Raw genomic sequence first — 26,015 nt, forward strand, 5'->3', positions numbered from 1 at the left:
AGTTTTCCTTGACCCCAAGAGTGGTCATCTTATCTCTGCTTCTGCAGAGCTCAGTTTCTGCCACTAGCTTTGTCCTTGGAGTGTCTGGGTGAAAACAAAGCTTCAGTTTTAATCCACTTGACAAACACCAGTTGTCCAACCCAGGAGCCATCTATCTGCTACCTAACTAACTTTCACTGCACTTTTTTTGATACCTGGCCTCCAGCTGCCTGTGGGTTCAGACTCAGACACAGATGAATCAAAATGAAACGGTCCTGCCTATGGAAGGTTCGCAGTCCTTCTGGAGGCAGAGAACACACACCCCAGGCCCTGTGGGCCCCGTAGATGCTGAAGGATGTACCAATAGAACAGGGAGAACAGTAGATGAGTGGGCTCCGGGAGCAGAAAGAGGGAAGATAACGTCTCCCTGAGTGTGGACATTGGTGGAGGACTGGGAGACTCTTGGGTTCCTAGAAAGGTGCTGCTTGGCCCAGAATTTGGGATCAGCGTGGCAGTGGATGGTCTGAGACAGGAAGAAAGGATTCCAGGCAGGGGATGCACATGTGATCTCATAGAGGTGGAAATGGAAAGGGGCTGGGTGTGTTCGAGGATGGATAGAATGTCAGAAGGGTGGGCCTCACACACTATTATTCTAAGGAGTTTGGACTTCATTCTCCAAGTATCAGGAAGCCATTCTTTCACCCTTTTATCCATTCAGCAGCTCTTCATTTAGTCAACCTATGGTTGTTATTTATGTATGTATGTATGTATTTGGCTATACCATGGCGGCCTGTAGAACTTCCCCAACCAGGGGTTGAATCTGTGCCCCTGCAATGTGGGAGTATGGAGTCTTAATCACTGGACCATCAGGGAAATCCTTTTTCTAAATTTTTAAATTTAAACTTTTTAATTTTTTTGGCCATGCCATTGGGCCTGTAGGATCTTAGTTCCCCAACCAGGAATTGAACCCAGGCCCCTGTAGTGGAATCTTAGCATCCTAGCCACCAGATCATGAGGGAAGTCTCTCAACCTGTGGTTTTTAATGGGACAGCTTCAGACTTTAGAGGAAGGACCCAGGTGCCCTGAGGCCAGGATAGCCAGGTGTCCTCATTTGTCCTAGACCATTCTGATGTGTACCTGTCATTCAGGGCATCTCATGTGGTTTACTATTTGTTGTGATTTTTCATTGTTTTAAAAGGCATATTACTCCTAAGAGTTGCTTCAGTAATCCAAGATGGGTTTGGTAGAGCTTCCCTTGGTGGTTCCATCTTCTGCCGAGATCTTGTCTCGAAGTACATATTTCACATATGCAGGGTGCAGAATTCTCTCTTAAACATGTGGTTAGATGACAAAGACAAATAGTGAGAACTTGTCTCTTTTTTCCCAACACAGCTAAGACCTCTCAAGGGCAGTATTCAGGACACACAGTGATCACATGAGATAGCTTGGGCTTCAGCCACTGTGTTCAGTCTTGGGTGGTGGAAGGATGAGTATTTTATGCTTCTGCTCCCCGCAGCCACGTGGCACCAGTGACACATGAGGCCGCCAGGCTGCCAGTGGGCTGGTCCCTTGGACAACATGGGAAGTATAGGTTCATTGTCCATGAAACATACGCTGGCAAACAGAGGCTGAGCTGTTCTATTTAAAATAGTCTGAGTGCTCTTGCTAGAATGGTTTTGTTATTTATTGCTTGGTATAAATCTATAGCTCTTTGCTGTATAAATCTTTATTTTATTGTTTGGTAGTGATTTTTTATTTTATTGTTGGATAATGCTTTTTTTATTTTGCAGTAAATCCTTTCAGGAACAAATGGCCAAAAAGGCAGCTTGTGTTTAGTGAAAAATTAAGTAGTGAATTTCCAGTTCTCAAGAAAGGTGATGATGAATTGCCTAACTTGCTCAGATTTGTCATCACTTACATCCACAGTACGGTACTAGTGATGTTATGAGCCACAGGAGAAGCAGAAGAGGCCCCAGTGTGAAAAGATGTGAGCAGATTCCTTAAAAAACTAAGAATAGAGCTACCATATGATCCTTCAATCCCATTCCTGGGTATATATTCAGAGAAACTGCAATTCAAAATGATACATGCACCCCAGTGTTCATTGCAGCATTATTTAAAATCACCAAGGTATGGAAGCAACCTCAATGTCCATCGACAGATGAATCGATAAAGGAGGTGTGGTAGATATATAGTGAGATGCTAGTGAAAGTGAAGTCGCTCAGTCGTGTCTCACTCTTTGCAACCCCATGGACTGTAGCCTACCAGGCTCCTCCGTCCATGGGATTTTCCAGGCAAGAATACTGCATTGGATACTACTCAGACATTAAAAAGTGATGAAATAGTGCCATTTGCAGCAACATGAATAGACCTTCAGATTATCACACTAAGTGAAGTAAATCAGACAAAATGTGAAATCTTAAAAAAAAAAGATACAAATGAACTTACATGCAAAACAGAAATAGATCCACAGACATAGAAAACAAATTCTTTGTTATCAAAGGGGAAGGGGGAGAGGAATATAGCAATTTGGGATTAACATATACACTCTACTATATAGAGAGTAAACAATAAGAACCTACTGTATAGCACAGAGAACTATAGTCCTTATTTTGTAATAACCTATAATGGAAAAGAATCTGAAAGAGGATATGTATATATATGTCTCCCTGGAGAAGGGAATGGCAAAACACTCTAGTATTCTTGCCTGGAGAGTTCCATGGACAGAGGAGCCTGATGAGCTACAGTCTGTAGGGTTGTAAAGAGTCAGACACGACTGAACGACTAACACACACACACACACACACACACACACATGTGCACACATACACACATATATATATACCAGTTCAGTTCAGTTCAGTTGCTCAGTCATGTCCGATTCTTTGTGACCCCATGGACTGCAGCACGCCAGGCTTCCCTGTCCATCACCAACTCCCAGATACACACACACACACACACACATATAATTGTTTTATTTATATATATTTATATATAGTTATATTTTATATATATATATATAACTGGATCACATTGCTGTATACCAGAAACTAACACAACTTTGTAAATCAATTATAATTCAATAAAAAATAAAATAACTTCATTCAGAATTTTTTAAAAAAGGAATACTCTACATTTAAACCTAACTTTTTCTTCTATCCCAAGCAAAACCTAAAGCCAGCTCATTGCCCAGTTGCCTGTCTCCCCATCCTGGCTGGAATTTTCTCAGATCCTGTTGCTCTGGGTTCTGCCTTATTGCTTCTTCAAGTTTTTCCCACCAGAATTTTCCCTTGCAGATAAGCCAAGTCTTCAGTCATAAGATCCATTTCTTTTCCCACCTGGAGCAGCCCCACTGGCTGCTAACCCTCTTCTCACCTTCACTACCCCGCCACAGATAAAGGCATCGTGGGGTCACGATGGTGGTGCCAGTTAGATTTTGCAGGAGCCATTGAATTTACAACACATACCTCAGTGACGCCTACTGAGTTCACTCACTTTCCTGATTGCTCCAAATTGTCTGTCACCTCTCTCACCATTCACACAGCCTGAGACGGCGCCCATTTTTTCGGTGGCCATGTTATAATGTAGATTTGTATAGAACTTAACAGGCACCAAAAAACAACAAAGACATCTCTCCAGTTGCCTGTCACCGAGCTGCTTGGTTAGGACAACTGACTCATGTCAGGATAATTAACCCAAAGTGCCAAGCTGTAACCCCAAGTCCCCCAAATCTTGGTGGCCTAGTACAACAAATGGAAATTTCTTTTTTAAAAAATTATTTTATTCAGGTATAGTTGATTTACAATGTTGTGTTCATTTCTGCTGTACAGCAAAATGATTCAGTTATCCATATATACACATTCTCTTTCATATTCTTTTCCATTATGGTTTAATTACAGGATATTGAATATAGTTCCCTGTGCTATACAGTTCAGTTCAGTTGCTCAGTCGTGTCCTACTCTTTGTGACCACATGGACTGCAGCATGCAAGGCCTCCCTGTCCATCACCAACTCCCCGATTTTACCCAAACTCATGTCCATTGAGTCAGTGATTCCATTCAACCATCTCATCCTCTGTTGTTCCCTTCTTCTCCCACCTTCAATTCCTCCCAGCATCAGGGTCTTTCTAATGAGTCAGATCTTCACTTCAGGTGGCCAAAGTATTGGAGTTTCAGCTTCAACATCAACCCTTCCAATGAACCCTAATCCTTAAGGACTAATCTCCTTAAGGATGGACTGGTTGTATCTCCTTGCAGTCCAAGGGACTCTCAAGAGTCTTCTCCAACACCACAGTTCAAAAGCATCAATTCTTCAGCACTCAGCTTTCTCTATAGTCCAACTCTCACATCCATACATGACCACGGGAAAAACCATAGCCTTGACTAGACGGACCTTTGTTGGCAAAGTAATGTCTCTGCTTTTGAATATGCTATCTAGGTTGGTCATAACTTTCCTTCCAAGGAGTAAGTGTCTTTTAATTTCATGGCTGCAGTCACCATCTGCACTGATTTTGGAGCCCCAAAAATAAAGTCAGCCACTGTTTCCACTGTTTCCCCGTCTATTTGCCATGAAGTGATGGGACTGGATGCCATGATCTTAGTTTTCTGAATGTTGAGCTTTAAGCCAACTTTTTCACTCTCCTCTTTCACTTTCATCAAGAGGCTCTTTAGTTCTTCTTCACTTTCTGCCATAAGGGTGGTGTCATCTGCATATCTGAGGTAATTGATATTTCTCCTGGCAATCTTGATCCCAGCTTGTGCTTCTTCCAGCCCAGCATTTCTCATGATGTACTCTGCATAGAAGTTAAATAAGCAGGGTGACAATATATAGCCTTGACATACTCCTTTTCCTATTTGGAACCAGTCTGTTGTTCCATGTCCAGTTCTAACTGTTGCTTCCTGACCTGCATACAGGTTTCTCAAGAGGCAGATCAGGTGGTCTGGTATGCCCATCTCTTTCAGAATTTCCCACAGTTTATTGTGATCCACACAGTCAAAGGCTTTGGCATAGTCAATAAAGCAGAAATAGATGTTTTTCTGGAACTCTCTTGCTTTTTCCATGATCCAGTGGATGTTGGCAGTTTGATTTCTGGTTCCTCTGCCTTTTCTAAATCCAGCTTGAATATCTGGAAGTTCACGGTTCACGTATTGCTGAAGCCTAGCTTGGAGAATTTTAAGCATTACTTTACTAGCGTGTGAGATGAGTGCAATTGTGTGGTAGTTTGAGCATTCTTTGGCATTGCCTTTCTTTGGGATTGGAATGAAAACTGACCTTTTCCAGTCCTGTGGCCACTGCTGAGTTTTCCAAATTTGCTGGCATATTGAGTGCAGCACTTTCACAGCATCATCTTTCAGGATTTGAAAGAGCTCAACTGGAATTCCATCACCTCCATTAGCTTTGTTCATAGTGATGCTTTCTAAGGCCCACTTGACTTCACATTCCAGGATGTCTGGCTCTAGGTGAGTGATCACACCATCGTGATTATCTGGGTTGTGAAGATCTTTTTTGTACAGTTCTTCTGTGTATTCTTGCCATCTCTTCTTAATATCTTCTGCTTCTGTTAGGTCCATACCATTTCTGTCCTTTATTGAGCCCATCTTTGCATGAAATATTCCCTTGGTATCTCTAATTTTCTTGAAGAGATCTCTAGTCTTTCCCATTCTATTGTTTTCCTTTATTTGTTTGCACTGATCACTGAGGAAGGCTTGCATATTTCTCTTTGCTATTCTTTGGAACTCTGCATTCAAATGGGTATATCTTTCCTTTCCTCCTTTGCTTTTCGCTTTTCTTCTTTTCACAGCTATTTGTAAGGCCTCAGCCATTTTGCTTTTTTGCATTTCTTTTTCTTAGCTATGGTCTTGATCCCTGTCTCCTGTACAGTGTCACGAACCTCTGTCCATAGTTCATCAGGCACTCTATCTATCAGATCTAGTCCCTTAAATCTATTTCTCACTTCCACTGTATAATCATAAGGGATTTGATTTAGTCCATACCTGAATGGTCTAGTGGTTTTCCCTACTTTCTTCAATTTAAGCCTGAATTTGGCAACAAGGAGCTCATGATCTGAGCCACAGTCAGCTCCTGGTCTTGTTTTTGCTGACTGTATAGAACTTCTCCATCTTTGGCTGCAAAGAATATAATCAATCTGATTTCAGTGTTGACCATCTGGTGATGTCCATGTGTAAAGCCTTCTCTTGTGTTGTTGGAAGAGGGTGTTTGCTATGACCAGTGTGTTCTCTCAGCAGAACTCCATTAGCCTTTGCCCTGCTTCATTCTGTACTCCAAGGCCAAATTTGCCTGTTACTCCAGGAGTTTCTTGACTTCCTACTTTTGCATTCCAGTCCCCTATAATGAAAAGGACATCTTTTTTGGGTGTTAGTTCTAGAAGGTCTTGTAGGTCTTCATAGAACCGTTCAACTTCAGCTTCTTCAGCATTGCTGGTTGGGGCATAGACTTGGATTACCATGATATTGAATGGTTTGCCTTGGAGATGAACAGAGATCATTCTGCATTTTTGAGATTGCATCCAAGTACTGGATTTCAGTCAGACTCTTTTGTTCACTATGATGGCTACTCCATTTCTTCTGAGGGATTCTTGCCCACCATAGTAGATATAATGGTCATCTGAGTTAAATTCGCCCATTCCAGTCCATTTTAGTTCGCTGATTCCTAAACCATTGACGTTCACTCTTGCCATCTCCTGTTTGACCACTTCCAATTTGCCTTGATTCATGGACCTAACATTCCAGGTTCCCATGCAATATTGCTCTTTACAGCATCAGACCTTGCTTCCATCACCAGTCACATCCACAACTGGGTGTTGTTTTTGCTTTGGCTCCATCTCTTCTTTCTTTCTGGAGTTGGTTCTCCACTGATCTCAATTAGCATATTGGGCACTTACCAACCCAGGGAGTTATCTTTCAGTGGCCTATCTTTTTGCCTTTTCATACTGTTCATGGGGTTCTCGAGGCAAGAATACTGAAGTGGTTTGTCATTCCCTTCTCCAGTGGACCACATTTTGTCAAAACTCTCCACCATGACCCATCCATCTTGGGTGGCCCTATATGGCATGACTCATAGTTTCATTGAGTTAGACAAGGCTGTGGCCCATGTGATTAGATTGGTTAGTTTTCTGTGATTGTGTTTTTCAGTCTGTCTGCCCTCTGCTGGAGAAGGCTAAGAGGTGTATGGAAGCTTCCTGATGGGAGAGACTGACTGAGGGGGAAACTGGGTCTTGTTCTGATGGGCAGGGCCATGCTCAGTAAATATTTAATCGTTTTCTGTTGATGGGTGGATCTGTGTTCCCACACAAGAGGCTGACCCAGACTTGCCTGTGAGTCTCCAAGAGTTTCCAGCGGAGGCGTGGGTTGGCGTGGGTTGGTGGTGGCCTGCTGCAGGGTTGCTTCCCTGGTGGCTCAGAGGTGAAAGCATCTGCCTGCAATTGGGAGACCTGGGTTTGATCCCTGGGTTGGGAAGATCCCCTGGAGAAGGAAATGGCAACCCACTCCAGTACTCTTGCAGTACTTTTGCCTGGAGAATCCCATGGACGGAGGAGTCTGGTGGGCTACAGTCCACGGGGTCGCAAAGAGTTGGACATGACTGAGTGACTTCACTTTCACTTTGCTGCAGGGTTGGGGGCACTGAGTGTAGCAGTGCATGCATGGGATCTTTTGAGGGAGGTCACCATTATCTTCATTTCCTCCACCATAGTTTGGCCCCAGGTCAATAACAGGTATGCTATACAGTAGGACCATGTTATTTATCCATTCTATTTGGAAGAGTTTGCATCTGCTAGCCCCTAACTCCCAATCCTTCCCTCCCCCTGGCAGCCTCCTCTGTGTCTGTGTGTGCATGCTAAGTCGCTTCAGTCATGTCCGACTCTGCGACCGTATGGACTGTAGGGCGCCAGGCCCCTCTGTCCATGGGACTTCCAGGCAAGAATACTGGAATGGGTTGCCATTTCCTCCTCCAGGGGATTTTCCTGACCCAGAGATCGAACCTGCATCTTTTACATCTCCTGCATTGGCAGGTGGATTCTTTACCACCAGCACGGTGTGTGAAGCACTCCATGTCTGTGAGTCTGAACAGATGGTGATTTCTTGCTTATGACACCGTCCAGTGCTGTTGGATGACTGTCCTGGACAGCTCTTTTGAGCATTAACTCCTGTGTGACTCTGCCTTCTCCTAGAACCTTCCTGTTTCCTCCGTTGAGTTCCCTCCTTAGAGCCAAAAGAGAACTCTGAAAGGATTGGGCAGAGACATTTATGGCTAGGCCTCGACGTGGGTACCTGACTTCCCTCACTACGTCCCATTGGTCAGGACCCCAGCATCTGGCCTTACCTAACTGCAGTGCAGGCTGGGACATGTCAGCTTCCTGTGGGGCTGGGGAAAGGACTTGAGATCGTAAGCACCTCCTCAGCCCCTGCCTGTATCAGGCCATGGGAAACATAGTCGGGAAGGAGTCAGGAGACCTGGCCTCTGCTGCTGACTTGCTGGGTGCCTCTAAGTCATCACAACCACTCCGAGCAGTTTCTTCCTTTTCAGAAGCGTGCCGCTACCGCTTGCCTTGAACCCGTTTGTTGTTGATTTTTAGTCACCAAGTTGTGTCCGACTCTGTGCCACCCTGTGGACTATAGCCCGCCAGACTCCTCTGTCCATGGGATTTCCAAGGCAAGAAGACTGCAGTGAGTTGCCATTTCCTCTTCCAGGGCATCTTCCTGACCCATGGATTGAACTCACGTCTCCTGTGTTGGTAGGATTCTTTACCACTGAGGCACCAAGGGAGCCCATTAGTTAAAGTACATTGTTACGTAAACTTAATGTGCTAGTTATAGGCTTTGTGGTCTGCTCTGTTTTTAAAAAATTAAGATTATGAGTGTTTGGGGACTTCCCTGGTAGTCCTGTGACTAAGACTCCACGCTTCGGATGCAGGCGGCCTGGCTTTGATCCCTGGTCAGGGAACTAGATCCTGCATGTGCCAACTATGACCCAGCACAGCAAAATAAATAAAAAAAAATTTCTTTTAAAAAAAGATTATAAGGATCTCAGTCATTTATTCAATAGTTACTTTTTGAACTCATGTAATAGCCAGGTATTAGACTAGCTGTGAACAAACTGTGGTCTCTTGATTGTACATTCTGGTGGAGAGACAGATGAAAATCTATGAAGAAATAATATGGTTATGTAGATGACATGATCTAAAGCAACTGAAAGACTCAGGAGAGGGCCCTCTGGAAAGATGACACTTGAGCTGAGTGTTAAATGATGAGGTAGGTAGCGGCAGATGTGTGAATATCAGGGAGGAGAGTGTGCTGAGCAGAGAGGCCTGACTGTGCAAAGGCCCTGAGGTGGAGAATAAGCCTGGAGGGTTACTTGAACAGCCAGATTATTGCATGATAGAGAAAGATGAGGCCAGAGAGATAGTCAGGGGTATTATATGAGGCCTTTCCCTCTCTTTGCCTCAGTTTCCTTACCTGTACACTGTAAAACTGGGCTAACATCACCTTCATAGGGTTGCTGTTATTAAATGGAATAATATGAGTAAAGTGCTTACAAATAGCTGTGAAAAGAAGAGAAGCGAAAAGCAAAGGAGAAAAGGAAAGATATAAGCATCTGAATATAGAGTTCCAAAGAAAAGCAAGAAGAGATAAGAAAGCCTTCCTCAGCAATCAAGGCAAAGAAATAGAAGGAAACAACAGAATGGGAAAGACTAGAGATCTCTTCAAGAAAATTAGAGATACCAAGGGTATATTTCATGCAAAGATGGGCTCTATAAAGGACAGAAATGGTATGGACCTAACAGAAGCAGAAGATATTAAGAAGAGGTGACAAGAATACACAGAAGAACTGTACAAAAAAGATCTTCACAACCCAGATAATCACGATGGTGTGATCACTCACCTAGAGCCAGACATCCTGGAATGTGAAGTCAAGTGGGCCTTAGAAAGCATCACTACGAACAAAGCTAGTGGAGGTGATGGAATTCCAGTTGAGCTCTTTCAAATCCTGAAAGATGATGCTGTGAAAGTGCTGCACTCAATATGCCAGCAAATTTGGAAAACTCAGCAGTGGCCACAGGACTGGAAAAGGTCAGTTTTCATTCCAATCCCAAAGAAAGGCAATGCCAAAGAATGCTCAAACTACCGCACAATTGCACTCATCTCACACGCTAGTAAAGTAATGCTTAAAATTCTCCAAGCTAGGCTTCAGCAATACGTGAACCGTGAACTTCCAGATGTTCAAGCTGGATTTAGAAAAGGCAGAGGAATCAGAAATCAAACTGCCGACATCCACTGGATCATCAAAAAAGCAAGAGAGTTCCAGAAAAACATCTATTTCTGCTTTATTGACTATGCCAAAGCCTTTGACTGTGTGGATCACAATAAACTGTGGAAAATTCTGAAAGGGATGGGAATCCCAGAGCACCTGACCTGCCTCTTGAGAAACCCATATGCAGGTCAGGAAGAACTGGACGTGGAACAACAGACTGGTTCCAAATAGGAAAAGGAGTACGTCAAGGCTGTATATTGTCACCCTGCTTATTTAACTTATATGCAGAGTACATCAGGAGAAACGCTGGGCTGGAAGAAGCACAAGGAGATATCAAGATTGCCGTGAGAAATATCAATAACCTCAGATACGCAGATGACACCACCCTTATGGCAGAAAGTGAAGAGGAACTAAAAAGCCTTTTGATGAAAGTGAAAGAGGACAGTGAAAAAGTTGGCTTAAAGCTCAACATTCAGAAAACAAAGATCATGGCATCCGGTCCCATCACTTCATGGGACATAGATGGGGAAACAGTGGAAACAGTGTCAGACTTTATTTTTTGGGGCTCCAAAATCACTGCAGATGGTGATTGCAGCCATGAAATTTAAAGACACTTACTCCTTGGAAGGAAAGTTATGACCAACCTAGATGGCATATTCAAAAGCAGAGACATTACTTTGCCGACAAAGGTCCATCTAGTCAAGGCTATGGTTTTTCCAGTGGTCATGTATGGATGTGAGAGTTGGACTGTGAAGAAAGCTGAGTGCCGAAGAATTGATGCTTTTGAACTGTGGTGTTGGAGAAGACTCTTGAGAGTCCCCTTGGACTGCAAGGAGGTCCAACCAGTCCATTCTAAAGATCAGCCCTGGGATTTCTTTGGAAGGAATGATGCTAAAGCTGAAACTCTAGTACTTGGCCACCTCATGAGAAGAGTTGACTCATTGGAAAAGACTCTGATGCTGGGAGGGATTGGAGGCAGGAGGAGAAGGGGACAACAGAGGATGAGATGGCTGGATGGCATTACTGACTCGATGGATGTGAGTCTGAGTGAACTCCGGGAGTTGGTGATGGACAGGGAGGCCTGCTGCTGCTGCTAAGTCACTTCAGTCGTGTCCAACTCTGTGCTTCCCCATAGACGGCAGCCCACCAGGCTCCCCCATCCCTGGGATTCTCCAGGCAAGAACACTGGAGTGGGTTGCCATTTCCTTCTCCAATGCATGAAAGTGAAAAGTGAAAGTAAAGTCAGTCAGTCGTGTCCAACCCTCAGCGACCCCATGGACTGCATGGGGGCCTGGCGTGCTGTAATTCATGGGGTGGCAAAGAGTCGGACACGACTGAGCGACTGAACTGAACTGAACTGAATGCACACTACCCAGGTGTGTGACTGTAGGTACAGTGAGGATTCTATTCCTACCTTGATGGGAAAGCTTTTGGACAGTTTTCAGAAGAGGAGTGTCTCCATTTTGACTGGTTCTCATGGCCTGGGCTTGAGGTAGATGGGGATTTCCACCCTCCTTTTCAACATACAGGTAAATAGAGTTGTTTTTTTTTAATCCCCAGCCAAAAAAATTTCTTTTCTAAACATCACATGTTATTTCCATGAATCAAAATGTGTGTTCTGGTTTCCAAATGCTTATACAGTTCAATGTTTCAAAAGAGTATTTACATAGACACAGAATATACATGAATAAGATCTTGAGGCTTTGGATTTATCCCCCTCTTGAGGCATCGCCAAATATTTGTACATAATTTGTATGTACGTTGCCCTGGATAACATTTGGGGATATAAGTGAGTTGACAACAGAGCTGCTATGCCTCTTGAACTTTCCATAAATAAAATGTGGTCAGTATTTTAGAACACACTTTCCCCAAGGTCTGTTTGTGGAACAGGAGAATCTAGATTAAAGCAAGGGCTTTTTTTTTTTTTAAATTAGAGTATAATTGCTTTACAATGTTTTGTTAGTTTCTGCTGTACAACGAAGTGAATCAGCTATATGTATACATATATCCCTTCCCACTTCAGCCTCCTTCCCACCCCACCATCCCACCCTTCTAGGTCATCACAGAGCACCGAGCTAAGCAACCTATGCAAACCATAATTCAAAAAGATACGTGTACCCCAGTGTTCTCACAATTCGTTCCGTTCATTCAGTTTTTAAGTTGTATCTGACTCTGCAACCCCATGGAGTACAGCCTGCCAGGACATAGAGCCAGGACGTGTGTGTGCTAGTCACTCAGTCATGTCCAACTCTTTGCGACCCCATGGACTCTGGCCCTCCAGACTCCTCTGTCTATGGGATTCTCCAGGCAAGAACATTGGAGTAGGTTGCCAGTTCCTGCTCCAGGAGCTTGGACAGGGAGGCAACCTAATGTCCATTGACAGATGAATGGATAAAGATGTATAGTACATAATGGATCATGGAAAAAGCAAGAGAGTTCCAGAAAAACATCTATTTCTGCTTTATTGACTATGCCAAAGCCTTTGTGTGGATCACAATAAACTGTGGAAAATTCTGAAAGAGATGGGAATACCAGACCACCTGATCTGCCTCTTGAGAAATTTGTATGCAGGTCAGGAAGCAACAGTTAGAACTGGACATGGAACAACAGACTGGTTCCAGATAGGAAAAGGAGTTCGTCAAGGCTGTATATTGTCACCCTGCTTATTTAACTTATATGCAGCGTACATCATGAGAAACGCTGGACTGGAAGAAACACAAACTGGAATCAAGATTGCTGGGAGAAATATCAATAACCTCAGATATGCAGATGACACCACCCTTATGGCAGGAAGTGAAAAGGAACTAAAAAGCCTCTTGATAAAAGTGAAAGTGGACAGTGAAAAAGTTGGCTTAAAGCTCAACATTCAGAAAACGAAGATCATGGCATCCGATCCCATCACTTCCTGGCAAATAGATGGAGAAACAGTGGAAACAGTGTCAGACTTTATTTTTTGGGCTCCAAAATCACTGTAGATGGTGACTGCAGCCATGAAATTAAAAGATGCTTACTCCTTGGAAGGAAAGTTATGACGAACCTAGATAGCATATTCAAAAGCAGAGACATTCCTTTGCCAACAAAGGTTCGTCTAGTCAAGGCTATGGTTTTTCCTGTGGTCATGTAGGGATGTGAGAGTTGGACTGTGAAGAAAGAGTGCCGAAGAATTGATGCTTTTGAACTGTGGTGTTGGAGAAGACTCTTGAGAGTCCCTTGGACCGCAAGGAGATCCAACCAGTCCATTCTGAAGGAGATCAGCCCTGGGATTTCTTTGGAAGGACTGATGCTAAAGCTGAAACTCCAGTACTTTGGCCACCTCATGTGACGAGTTGACTCATTGGAAAAGACTCTGATGCTGGGAGGGATTGGGGGCAGGAGGAGAAGGGGACGACAGAGGATGAGATGGCTGGATGGCATCACTGACTCGATGGATGTGAGTCTGAGTGAACTCCGGGAGTTGGTGATGGACACAGAGGCCTGGCGTGCTGCGATTCATGGGGTCGCAAAGAGTCGGACACGACTGAGCGACTGATCTGATCTGATGTGCATGCATGCCCAGTCTTGTCTGACTCTTTTTTCACCCTGTGGACTGTTAGCCACCAGGCTCCTCTGTCCTTGGAATTCCCATACTGGTGTGGGTTGCCAGGGGATGTTCCTGACCCAGGGATCAAACCCATGTCTCCTGCAGCTCCTGCATCAGCAGGCAGTTTCTTTACCACTGAGCCACCTGGGAAGCATGGTATTAGTCATAAAAAGGAATGAAAAACAAGGGCTTTTTTAAAAATCAGTCTTTAGAAACAGATTTTTTTGCTTAAATTAGTAAATGGTGTTTTGGGGAGAGAAAAACTGTAGATACAAAGGAGCGTTCCCATTTCTGTGGAAATCTACACTCCAGACAAAAGAAGCTGACTTCTATTTGCATTTGCTTATAGTTTCCTGAAAATGCAAACAACCAGCCTAGAATGCAGTTCCCGGTTCCTTTTCTGGCAGCAGCCCTGGCATTGGCATTGGGCGACTTGGCACACTTGCCTGTGACCGTGAGGACATCCCAGGAACTGCGGGGTGAGCTGAGGTCATTGTTGCAGCGCCGGGCTTTGGTCGACGAAGAATTCAGCTGCTGATAGGGAAAAACACGAATACAGATTTATTTTTCTACAGGCAGATAGTTTATCCCCTGGTCAATTTGATCTCACAAATCAGTGGCCTTGTCTAATATGTTACCCCAAGAAAGTGTCTTAATTGAGTTTCTGCATTGTGTTAGCATTCACAGGAGATTTGAAAGATAGTTTCCCCAAGGATATGTCTTCTTTTTTTTTTTAAAGAATGACCTAGAAAAGAAAGAGGCCTTCTAGAGTTTTGCTGCTGGATAGGGTATGAGATGTTAAAACTCAAAGAGGCAGAGCCACCCAGGAGGTACCTTGTCCAGGATTTGTGTAAAGAACCTAATGTCCATTTAGCTCTTGATGGATTCATTCATTTAGTAAATCTTTATGATACAACTCTGCTTGCAGCCATGGGTTGTCCAGAAGCTGGGAATGGGACAGTGAACAAGGCATGAGGATCCTTACCTTCTAGAACTCCATCTTTCAGGGAAAACAGACAGGGGCCAAGTAAGTGGGTTGAGCCTTCTAGGGCTTGGAGACCCGAGGGCCAGGCTGTTAACTGGGCAGAGCCCATCTTGAGAGGAGGACGTGGGAGGGGTCTGGATGCACCTCCAGGAAGAGGTGACCTTGAAAATGAGACCCTGAGCCTGAATAAGAGAAGGGCAGAAGTGGAAAAGTGCTCTAGGTAGAATAAATAGCTTACCAAATCCCTGTTGTTTTAATTTCTCCCACTTCTCTTCTTCCTCACCCTTGAGAAAATTCAAGGATGCCCATGTTGGAAAGTGATATGTACAGCAGTATCCCACTTTCATTCATTTTTAAAACTTACATAAAAACACAATTATGGATTTTGCATGGATACATATACAGGTATATTAATTTAGCTTTTTGAATAGCACAGAAGGAAACTCACTAAATTTGTGAATGTTTGCTTCTGAGAAAGGCAGGGGAATGAGGCTGTACATGAGGACAAAGAAAGCTATTTTATCTGAAATTATTTATTTACTTGATTGAAGGAGACTTTAAAGAATGTTAACAATAATCAATTCTGGCTTGTTGGTATCCAAGTGTATATTACTTTATGTATCTTTAAATATTTTTTTATACGCCTAACAAAGAATAACCAAGGATACAGACTATATATTCTTGAAGTGGAAGGTCATCTTCAGAGAAGATGCTTTCCAAAATCCTTTAGAATGATAATCCAGAAACTCTTAGCAGAGTTCACATCACAGGGCAGCAATCTTCAGTTCAGTTCAGTTCAGTCCAGGTGCTCAGTCGTGTCTGACTCTTTGCGACCCCATGAACCGAAGCACGCCAGGCCTCCCTGTCCATCACCAACTCCCAGAGTCCACCCAAACCCATGTCCATCGAGTCGGTGATGCCATCCAACCATCGCATCCTCTGTCGTCCCCTTCTCCTCCCGCCCTCAATCTTTCCAGCATCAGGGTCTTTTCAGATGAGTCAGCTCTTTGCATCAGGTTGCCAAAGTATTGGCGTTTCAGCTTCAACATCAGTCCTTCCAATGAACACCCAGGACTGATATCCTTTAGGATGGACTGGTTGGATCTCCTTGCAGTCCAAGGGACTCTCAAGAGTCTTCTCCAACACCACAGTTCAAAAGCATCAATTCTTTGGCGCTCAGCTTTCTTTATAGTCCAACTCTCACATCCATACATGACCACTGGAAAAACCATAGCTTTAACTAGATGGACCTTTGTTGGCAAAGTAATGTCTCTGCTTTTGAATATGCTATCTAGGTTGGTCATAACTTTCCTTCCAAGGAGTAAGCGTCTTTTAATTTCATGGCTGCAGTCACCATCTGCAGTGATTTTGGAACCCAGAAAAATAAAGTCTGACACTGTTTCCCCATCTATTTGCCATGAAGTGATGGGACTGGATGCCATGATCTTCATTTTCTGAATGTTGAGCTTTAAGCCAACTTTTTCACTCTCCTCTTTCACTTTCATCAAGAGGCTTTTTAGTTCTTCACATTCTGCCATAAGGGTGGTGTCATCTGCATATCTGAGGTTATTGATATTTCTCCCGGCAATCTTGATTCCAGCCTGTGCTTCTTCAAGTCCAGCATTTCTCATGATGTACTCTGCATTTAAGTTAAATAAGCAGGGTGACAATATACAGCCTTGATGTACTCTTTTTCCTATTTGGAACCAGTCTGTTGTTCCATGTCCTGTTCTAACTGTTGCTTCCTGACCTGCTTACAGAGTTCTCAAGAGGCAGGTCAGGTGGTCTGGTATTCCCATCTCTTTCAGAATTTTCCACAGTTTCTTGTGATCCACACAGTCAAAGGCTTTGGCATAGTCAATAAAACAGCAGTCTTGGTTCCTCGTATAAAGATGAACAGTGTTGTGCTATAGTGAAGGGTTCACTACGATGTGCATCTCACTTGCAACAGAATTTCTCTTGGCCTTCAGTGTGAGATGGCATTTATCTAGTTCCGGGAGACCCACAGTGAATACTGATCTCCCCTGAAATCTTCCCTCCAAAGAATTTTTGTTAGGGTTGTTGGATTTTGTGTTCAGAGTTACATGCTGTAACCCATTTTCTATTACCAACATATTTGTGTCTCATTCTCAGAGAAGCTTCAACTTTTCATTGCATCCAGACCAAGTAAAGAACGTTGGAAAATAAATGATTTACCCATAGGGAATGGATTTCCAAAGCTTGGGTTCCATTTCAACAGCCTGATTGCAGTCACACTATTTTCTCAGTGACAGAGAACTGAGAAATTACCAGTGAAACAAGACCATCATGTCCCGTGTCCTTCCATGTTGCAGTCATCGGAAGACTTCACGACAGCCTTCCACATTTCTTATAAACTTTGGGCCCTGGCTTATGGTCACTGTTTTCAGGACTAATCTTGTCATTATTCACAGCCATTTCAACATCTGTGTGGATGATCCCTTTGGGTCTTTTATCTTCTCTTCTCCATTGCTTCTTAGTCATCCACATTCATTGTCATTATCCTTGCCTCCACCACAATCTACAGACTTTATTTTCTTGGGCTCCAAAATTGCTGCAGATGGTGACTGCAGCTATAATACTAAAAGACACTTGCTCCTAGGAAGAAAAGGTGTGACTGACTTAGAAAGCATATTAAAAAGCAGAGACATTACTTTGGCAACAAAGATCTGTCTAGTCAAAGCTATGGTTTTCCTAGTAGTCATGTATGGATGTGAGAGTTGGACCATAAAGAAGGCTGAGCACCAAAGAATTGATGCTTTTGAACTGTGGTGTTGGAGAAGACTCTTGAGAGTCCCTTGAACAGCAAGGTAATCAAACCAGTCAGTCCGAAAGGAAATCAGTCCTGAATATGCATTGGAAGGACTGATGCTGAAGCTGAAGTGCCAATACTTTGGCCAACTGATGCAAAGAGCTGACTCATTAGAAAGACCCTGATGCTGGGAAAGATTGAAGGCAGGAGAAGAAGGGGACGACAGAGGATGAGATGGTTGGATGGCATCACTGACTCCATGGACATGAGTCTGAGCAAGCTCTGGGAGATGGTGAAGCCTGGCGTGCTGCAGTCCATGGGGTCGCAAAGAGTTTGACTCGACTGAGCCACTGAACAAGAACAACTGTCCTCACCCCACTGAGTCCTGACTTCTGTCCTTATAACCCAGCGTGGATTCCGTAGTCCACCATTGTGGTCATTCCCCTGCCTATGTCCCCTCTCCCTTCATCGTCCTAACTTGGCAAATATCCCTCCACCTCCCCAAACTCCTCCCACAACACTGCTTAAATTCCACTCTGCCTCCTCTGGACCTCCACCTAGGGAGCTGAACATGGCTGGGGAGAAAGAGAATACAACCACGCAGAGGACTCACTTTTTTCCTTTTAAATGAGACATAGTTTATGTACATGATTATGTAAGTTATAGGAATACAACATAGTGATTCACAACTTTTAAAGCCTACATTCCATTTATAGTTATTAACATTATAAATTATTGGCTGTATTCCCTGTGTTGTACCCTATATCCTTGTAGCTTCTTTATTTTGTGAAAGTGAAAGTCACTTAGTCGTGTCTGACTCTTTGCGATCCCATGGACTATGAAGTTCATGGAATTCTCCAGGCCAGAATACTGGAGTGGGTAGCCTTTCCCTCCTCCAGGGGATCTTCCCAACCCAAGGATCGAAACCAGGTCTTGTTGATTTTGTACATAATAGTTTTTACCTCCTACTCTGCTCCCTTTGCTCCCTGCCCTCTCCCCACTGATTTGTTCTCTGTTAACCTGCTTCTTTTTTTACATTCACTAGTTTGTTGTACTTTATAGATTCCACTCTTAAGTGATATCATACAGTATTTGTCTTTCTCTGTCTAAATTATTTCACTTAGCCTAATACTCTCCAAGTCCATCCTGTGCTGTGCTTAGTCACTTAGTCGTGTCTGACTCTTTGTGACCCCATGGACTGTAGCCTGCCAGGCCTCTGTCCATGGGGATTCTCCAGGCAAGAATAGTGGAGTGGGTTGCCGTGCCCTCCTCCAGGGGATCTTCCCAACGCAGGGATTGAACCCAGGTCTCCTGCATTGCAGGAGTTTACCGTCTGAGCCACCAGGGAATCCCAGAGTCCAAGTCCATCCATGTTGCAAATGGCAAAACTGCATTCTTTTATGACTGACTAATATTTCATTGTATATATGTACCACATCTTTATCCCTTCATTATTGATAAACACGTAGGCTGCTTGAATATCTTGACCTTTGTAAATAATGCTGTTATGAACACTGGGGCCCAGGTGTCTTTGAATTACTGTTTTTGTTTTTCTCAAATATGTACCCAGGAGTGGAACTGCTGGATCATATGGTAGGGAGGACTCACTTTTAATTCATTTAATTCCAGTGGACCTCAGCACTCATGGCAGCCCTGTTACACTTCCCTAATCTATTACACTGGAGAAGGCAACGGCACCCCACTCCAGTACTCTTGCCTGGAAAATCCCATGGATGGAGGAGCCTGGTAGGCTGCTGTCCATGGGGTCATTAAGAGTCAGACACGACTGAGTGACTTCACTTTCACTTTTCACTTTCATGCATTGGAGAAGGAAATGGCAACCCACTCCAGTGTTCTTGCCTGGAGAATCCCAGGGACGGGGGAGCCTGGTGGGCTGCCATCTATGGGGTCGAACAGAGTCGGACACGACTGAAGCGACTCAGCAGCAATCTGTTACCTATTCATCTGTTCTCAAACTCCCAGTAGCTCCTCCCATATCCACTCTTTTGCTGCTGATGACCTCATTCTGTATTTCACTGAGAAAAGCAAAGTAATCAGAAGAAAATTTCATATGCCACCACAGCCTCGTGTACCAACCTCCCTGCATCTGCCTGCCTTCCGCTCACTGGGCAGACCATCCGTGCTCCACGGTGTCTTAGATCAGCATTCCCCAGCCTGCTAATGTCCAGCAAAACAGCCATGTCAGAGTCACCAGTGACCTCTGGTTGCTAAACCCAGTGGTCATATCTCAGTCATCATCCTACTGACTAAACAGCAGCGCCTGATTCTGCCAATCGTCTTTCCTGCTTGACACACTCTCTTTGTCTGGCTTCTGGGCACCACATCCTTCCTCTGGTTGCCTCCTACTTACTGACTCAGTCCCTTTGGTGGTTTGGCTTCATCTTTGAGACACGATGACATTGGAATGCCCCCAGGACTCCATCCTTAGAACTCTATCCTTTTTCATCTACACTCACTTTGTGGGTGGATGAGTGTCATAGCTTTGAATTGCCCTCCATAGAGTTTATACATTTACGCAAATAGTCATTATTCACTCAAGGACAATCCAAATTACTTTAGTTACAAATGTTTTTCTTAACTGGGAATTTTTCAGTGATTCATGGAGAGCTTGCCTATAGTCAAGGTAGCAGATGTGGCACCACATTGTGATAATTTTCTCATCATGGGATAAAGAAAGATTGTATGCAACAAAACAAAACAAAAAAACCAAGGACATTCTGCAACAAATATCTCAGTGAGAATGTTTAAAAATTAAATTGTGTTTTCTGCTGTCAGCTTCTTAGACTGTGGCTTTAGAGCTTCTGATGTTCATACTTAAGATAAGCCTCCAGCAATTAGAATGCAACAATGGTAAAGCTAAAATATCCCCCTTCTTGTGATTACTGGGTTATAGTTTCTCCGTTGGGTGTTATGTGTTTGATTAAAAAAGGCACGTAGCACTGACACACTTCTTATTATAGGAAAAAAAAATTTCATGTCACTTACCAGTATGGGGCACTTACCAACATGGGGAAGCCACATACATGTGATGGCATCTGTTGATCCTTAAGTCTGAGATGGTTAATTAAGATGAAGTGAACAGTGTTGCTTGTGGATCTTTGTTGTTTTTAAATCACTGATCTGTGTCATCTGTAGGTTTTTACAGAATGAAATTCTTATGCTATTGAGTGTGAAACAAATCTGATCAAGACTTTATGACTAAACAGCTTGTATGAAGAAATTAAAAAATAGTGTGAAATAAATGGGGCTTTTTTAAGAATCCTGCCAAATGCTTTTGTAGCCATTTTTCTCTACCTAGTCAGGGAACAAGGAGTGAGGAGGAAATTATGGTGAAAAAAGTCTTATGAGAAAGTGGAGAAAGTGAAAACGCATCTTTTTCATCAGCATATTTTGTTTCAAGGCTGCCTAGTATATAGTTTTCACCTGGAAAACAAAAACTCAGTGACTTTGAGAAGAGCTGATTCAACAATTAATCAATATAATCAGTGTAGATAATTGATCTGGCCTCTTGAGGACCCAAAGTGAATTATCTATAAATTACCTACACAGTTGCCAAATCACCCTTTGAGTTTGAATTTCATAGAAACATTCTATGTCTTGAGATTGTCCTATTGTGTTATTTGTAAGAATTGACATTTCAAATGGATCTTTGCCGAGCACTATGTCTGAGTGCCATGGTGCTTTAGAATGTGCAGATGTGAGATGTGTGCTAAGATCCAGTCAGGCCTGGTATTCTTTGTAAGCTATGATTTGTTAATTAATAAGACTGATCCAGGAACTTCCCTCATGGTCTAGGGCTAAGACTCCGTGTTACCAATGCAGGGGGCCCAGGTTTGATCCCTGGTCAGGTAACTAGATCGCACATGCCTCAACTAAGAGTTCGCATGCTGCAACTAATAAAAAAAAAAAAAAAAAAAACCCAAAACGCATGCTGCTACTGAGACCTAGCGCAGCCAAACAAGTTAATAATTAATTTTCAAAAACAAGACTGATCCAATAGTTTGCAACTTTGAGACAGACTCCCTAAGAATAAGCTCATGTACCCTAGAGAATTGTGGAATTTGTGAAAAGATAATAAATGCTCGTCTTTTACTGGGAATGCATTATGGTAGAATGCCTTTTATGGCCTCATTCAGTGTTGAAGGAAAAAAGCATGATCTGGGGTATTAACCTTTTCTCTGCTCATTTCAGTAATTGGCTTAGATGTGAAGATTTCAGACACCATTCCCATGACACAGTTTTCCCCTTGGCCGTTTTCTTGGCAGGTTCCAGAGGGAAAAGTGGTAGTTCTTAATTTCCGATTCATAGACCTGGAGAGTGACAACCTGTGTCGTTATGACTTTGTGGATGTGTACAATGGCCATGCCAACGGCCAGCGCATCGGGCGCTTCTGCGGCACGTTCCGGCCTGGAGCCCTTGTGTCCAGCAGCAACAAGATGATGGTGCAGATGATTTCCGACGCCAACACAGCTGGGAATGGCTTCATGGCCATGTTCTCTGCCGCGGAACCAAATGAAAGAGGTATTGTTCCCACATTACAGCAATAATAAGGGCCCATAGTTACTGAATGCCTCCTGTATGACAGGCACTGTTCTAGGCACTTAATCCAAAGTTTAAGAGCAATTCTTCTCAAACGGAGAGCTAATAAATACCACCAAATCATCAAAGTGTTAGTCACTCAGTCATATTTGATTCTTTGCGACCTCATGGACTATACCCCACCATGCTCCTCTGTCCATGGAATTCTCCATGCAAGAATACTGGAGTGGGTTGCCATTCCCTTCTCCAAAGGATCTTCCCGACCCAGGGATTGAACCTGGTCTCTGGCATTGCAGGCAGATTCTTTACTGCTGAGCCCACCAAACCATCAAAAAAATCAGTCTTGCCAATGGCCAGGGATGGACTGGAAGTTTGGGGTTAGCAGATGCAGACTGTTATATATAGAATGGTTAAACAACAAGTCCTACTGTATGGCACAGGGAATTATATTCATGTATTCTGAGATAAACCATATACAAAAATCAGTATTTTTTTAAAGCCCATATATATTCTTATAAAATTCAAATGTAGAAATTCATGGAGTAAAAAATGTGAAACCTTGCATACAGATATAGAGACTTTTGCCCCATAGTAGTCCCCTCTTAGAAACAGCCAGGCATGGCTGGTGGGTCCCATACATGCTTTGTGCACTTACTTACTAGTTTGTACTTTTGCAATAACTTTTAAAATGTATAAGTGGGGTCATGCTTTCATATTGTTTCACAGCTTTTTCTTTTTGCTTCGCCCTACAAGTTGGAGTAGTTTCACATCAGTACATGTGATCTCCCAAGGGTAGAAACCTCCATCCTTGGAAGACAGCTGCAATGGCCAAGATCTGCAGCCTTCTGCCTAAAGGCACTGCCTAATCTTTTCTTGCCTTGGACTGTAGCTCAGCCTCTCTGGTTTGAGATATTAGAGTACAGAATCTGGGGCTGACAGAGCAGCCAGAACACTTGGGAGGAAATCCTGGCTGGGAGCTTCTGAAGAATTGAGGCACAAAATATACACATAAAATCCACCCAAATCTCTGGATAACAGCTAAACTCTACATATATGGGGGAGAGCCCAGGTGGCCTGGCACAAAAGCATTATCTGGAATATGAAGAAACCGATCCAAGATACAGCTGCTGCCCATTAGCAGGGTGACAGACTTCGAGCTTGGATATAGCCAAGTTGAATGCCTGCCAGAACAAAAATCACTTTTCATTGGAACACAGTAGAATCTAGAGACTTTATAGTGTATCATAATGTATACACATACACATAATGTATATACATATACATATGTATATACTTTATAGTGTATTCATAATGTACAGTATCCAATCATCTGATGAAACCAGGAAAGTGTGTCTATATACAACAAAAAAAGCAGTCAATAAAAATTGACCCCCAGGGCTTCCCTGGTGGCTCAGTGATAAAGCATCAGCTTGCCAATGCAGGAGATACAGATTTAATCCCTGATCCAGGGAGATCCCACATGCTATAGAGCAACTAAGCCCGTGCACCACAACTGCTGAGCCTATGCTCTAGAGCCCAGGAGTTACAATTACTGAGCCCACGTGCCGTAACTACTGAAGCCCATGCACCCTACAGCCTGTGCTCAGCAACAAGAGAAGTTACCACAAAGAGAAGCTGCACACCACGACGAGAGAGTAGCCCCCGCTCACCACAACGAGAGAAAAGCCAGTGCAGCAACAAAGACCCAGCACAGCCAAAAATAAATAAATACTTTTAAAAAACTGCACCTAGCCCAGAGGTTACAATTAGCAGACAAGCATTTTAAAGCAGCTATTATACATATGTTTAAAGATTTAAAGGAAAATATATGTGTAAGAAAAATAAACTGAGAATCTCAGAAAAGAATACAGCTGAATACAGAAAAGAATAGAGCTGAAAGATAAGAGACTATGAAATTTTGAAATTTATCTGAGGGACTTACAAGTAGATTGGAGATGGTAGAAGAAAAATGCAGTGGTTTTGATTAGAACTGATTCAATCTGAAGAACCAGTAGGAAAAAGATGAAAAAAATGACAGCCTTGGAGATTAGTGAGACAATATCAGGTGGTCTAACATATGTGTAATTTGTATCCCAGGGGAAAAAGAGAGTGATAAAAGTGCAGAAAAAAGGTATCTCAAGAAATAATGGCTTGGAGCCACCCAAATTTAGTGAAGAACATCAATTTACAGAGCTAGGAAGGTTAACAAACCCCAAATGAGATAAGTAAAAAATGAAGCCACACCTGGCCACATCATGATGCAAGAAATCAAAAGATAAAGAGAAAATCTTAAAATCAATCAGATAAAACCCAAATTACATATAGAAAAACAATGGTATGCAGGATGGCTTTCTTTTAATCAGAAACAGTAGAGGCCAGAAGGCAGTGGAACAGCATCAACCCAGAATTCTATAACCAGACTTCAAAAATGAAAGTGAAATAAAGACATTTTCAGATAAACAACCATGTCACAAGAAATACTGAAGGAAGTTTCTTAAATTGAAGGGAAGTGGCCCCACAGGGTAACTGAAAGGTAACAGATTTGAAGGCCACTGGAAATGGTAAATATAGCAGACTATGTATTATTTTATTTTCTTCTCTTCATTTCTTTACCATCTGTCTGTTCAAAACAAAAAGCTTAAGTGCGTATTGTGGCAAGTATAATATATGATATAAAATATATGACAACAATGGAACAAAGGATGGAGAAGCAAGTGGAAATATACCATACATGAAGAAATATTCAGTTAACTCTAAAAGGTTGTGATAAGTTAGAGATGCATATTGCAGTCCCTAGAGAATCCATTAAAAATGCCTTTTTCATTTTAACTAAAAGCCAAAAGATTAAAATGAATACCAGAATTATTTAACCCCCGCAAAGAGGGCAGGAAAGGAAGAAGAGATGGAACAAGAGAAAGGTGTGACAAATAGAACAAAATAGTAGTTGGCACACTCAATCCAAGCATATCAATAAACACATTAAATATAGAGGATTAAATACTCCAATTAGAAGACAGTATTAGAATGGGTTAAAAAGCAAAGCCCTCAAGAAACAAGAAAAAAGTCAAATAAATAACCTAACTCTACACCTAAAGCAACTAGAAAAGGAAGAAATGAAGAACCCCAGGTTTAGTAGAAGGAAAGAAATCTTAAAAATTAGAGCAGAAATAAATGCAAAAGAAACAAAAGAGACCATAGCAAAAATCAACAAAACCAAAAGCTGGTTCTTTGAAAGGATAAATAAAATTGACAAACCATTAGCCAGACTCATCAAGAAACAAAGGGAGAAAAATCAAATCAACAAAATTAGAAACGAAAATGGAGAGATCACAACAGACAACACAGAAATACAAAGGATCATAAGAGACTACTATCAACAATTATATGCCAATAAAATGGACAACTTGGAAGAAATGGACAAATTCTTAGAAAAGTACAACTTTCCAAAACTGGACCAGGAAGAAATAGAAAATCTTAACAGACCCATCACAAGCACGGAAATTGAAACTGTAATCAAAAATCTTCCAGCAAACAAAAGCCCCGGTCCAGACGGCTTCACAGCTGAATTCTACCAAAAATTTAGAGAAGAGCTAACACCTATCCTGCTCAAACTCTTCCAGAAAATTGCAGAGGAAGGTAAACTTCCAAACTCATTCTATGAGGCCACCATCACCCTAATACCAAAACCTGACAAAGATCCCACAAAAAAAGAAAACTACAGGCCAATATCACTGATGAACATAGATGCAAAAATCCTTAACAAAATTCTAGCAATCAGAATCCAACAACACATTAAAAAGATCATACACCATGATCAAGTGGGCTTTATCCCAGGGATGCAAGGATTCTTCAATATCCGCAAATCAATCAAT

At 42.6% G+C, this 26,015-nt stretch overlaps 1 protein-coding gene across 1 annotated transcript in view; it reads left to right on the forward strand.

The window, feature by feature from the left end:
• Positions 1-26,015, forward strand: part of PCOLCE2 (procollagen C-endopeptidase enhancer 2) — a 99,463-nt gene that overhangs the window by 41,308 nt on the left and 32,140 nt on the right. Inside the window, exon 3 of the mRNA XM_027544219.1 lies at positions 21,870-22,125. Within this exon, the coding sequence (XP_027400020.1) occupies positions 21,870-22,125 (256 nt within the window). The remainder of the gene's footprint in view (positions 1-21,869; positions 22,126-26,015) is intronic.

Source organism: Bos indicus x Bos taurus, chromosome 1 (assembly GCF_003369695.1).
Source record: "Bos indicus x Bos taurus breed Angus x Brahman F1 hybrid chromosome 1, Bos_hybrid_MaternalHap_v2.0, whole genome shotgun sequence".
Lineage (NCBI taxonomy): Eukaryota > Metazoa > Chordata > Mammalia > Artiodactyla > Bovidae > Bos > Bos indicus x Bos taurus.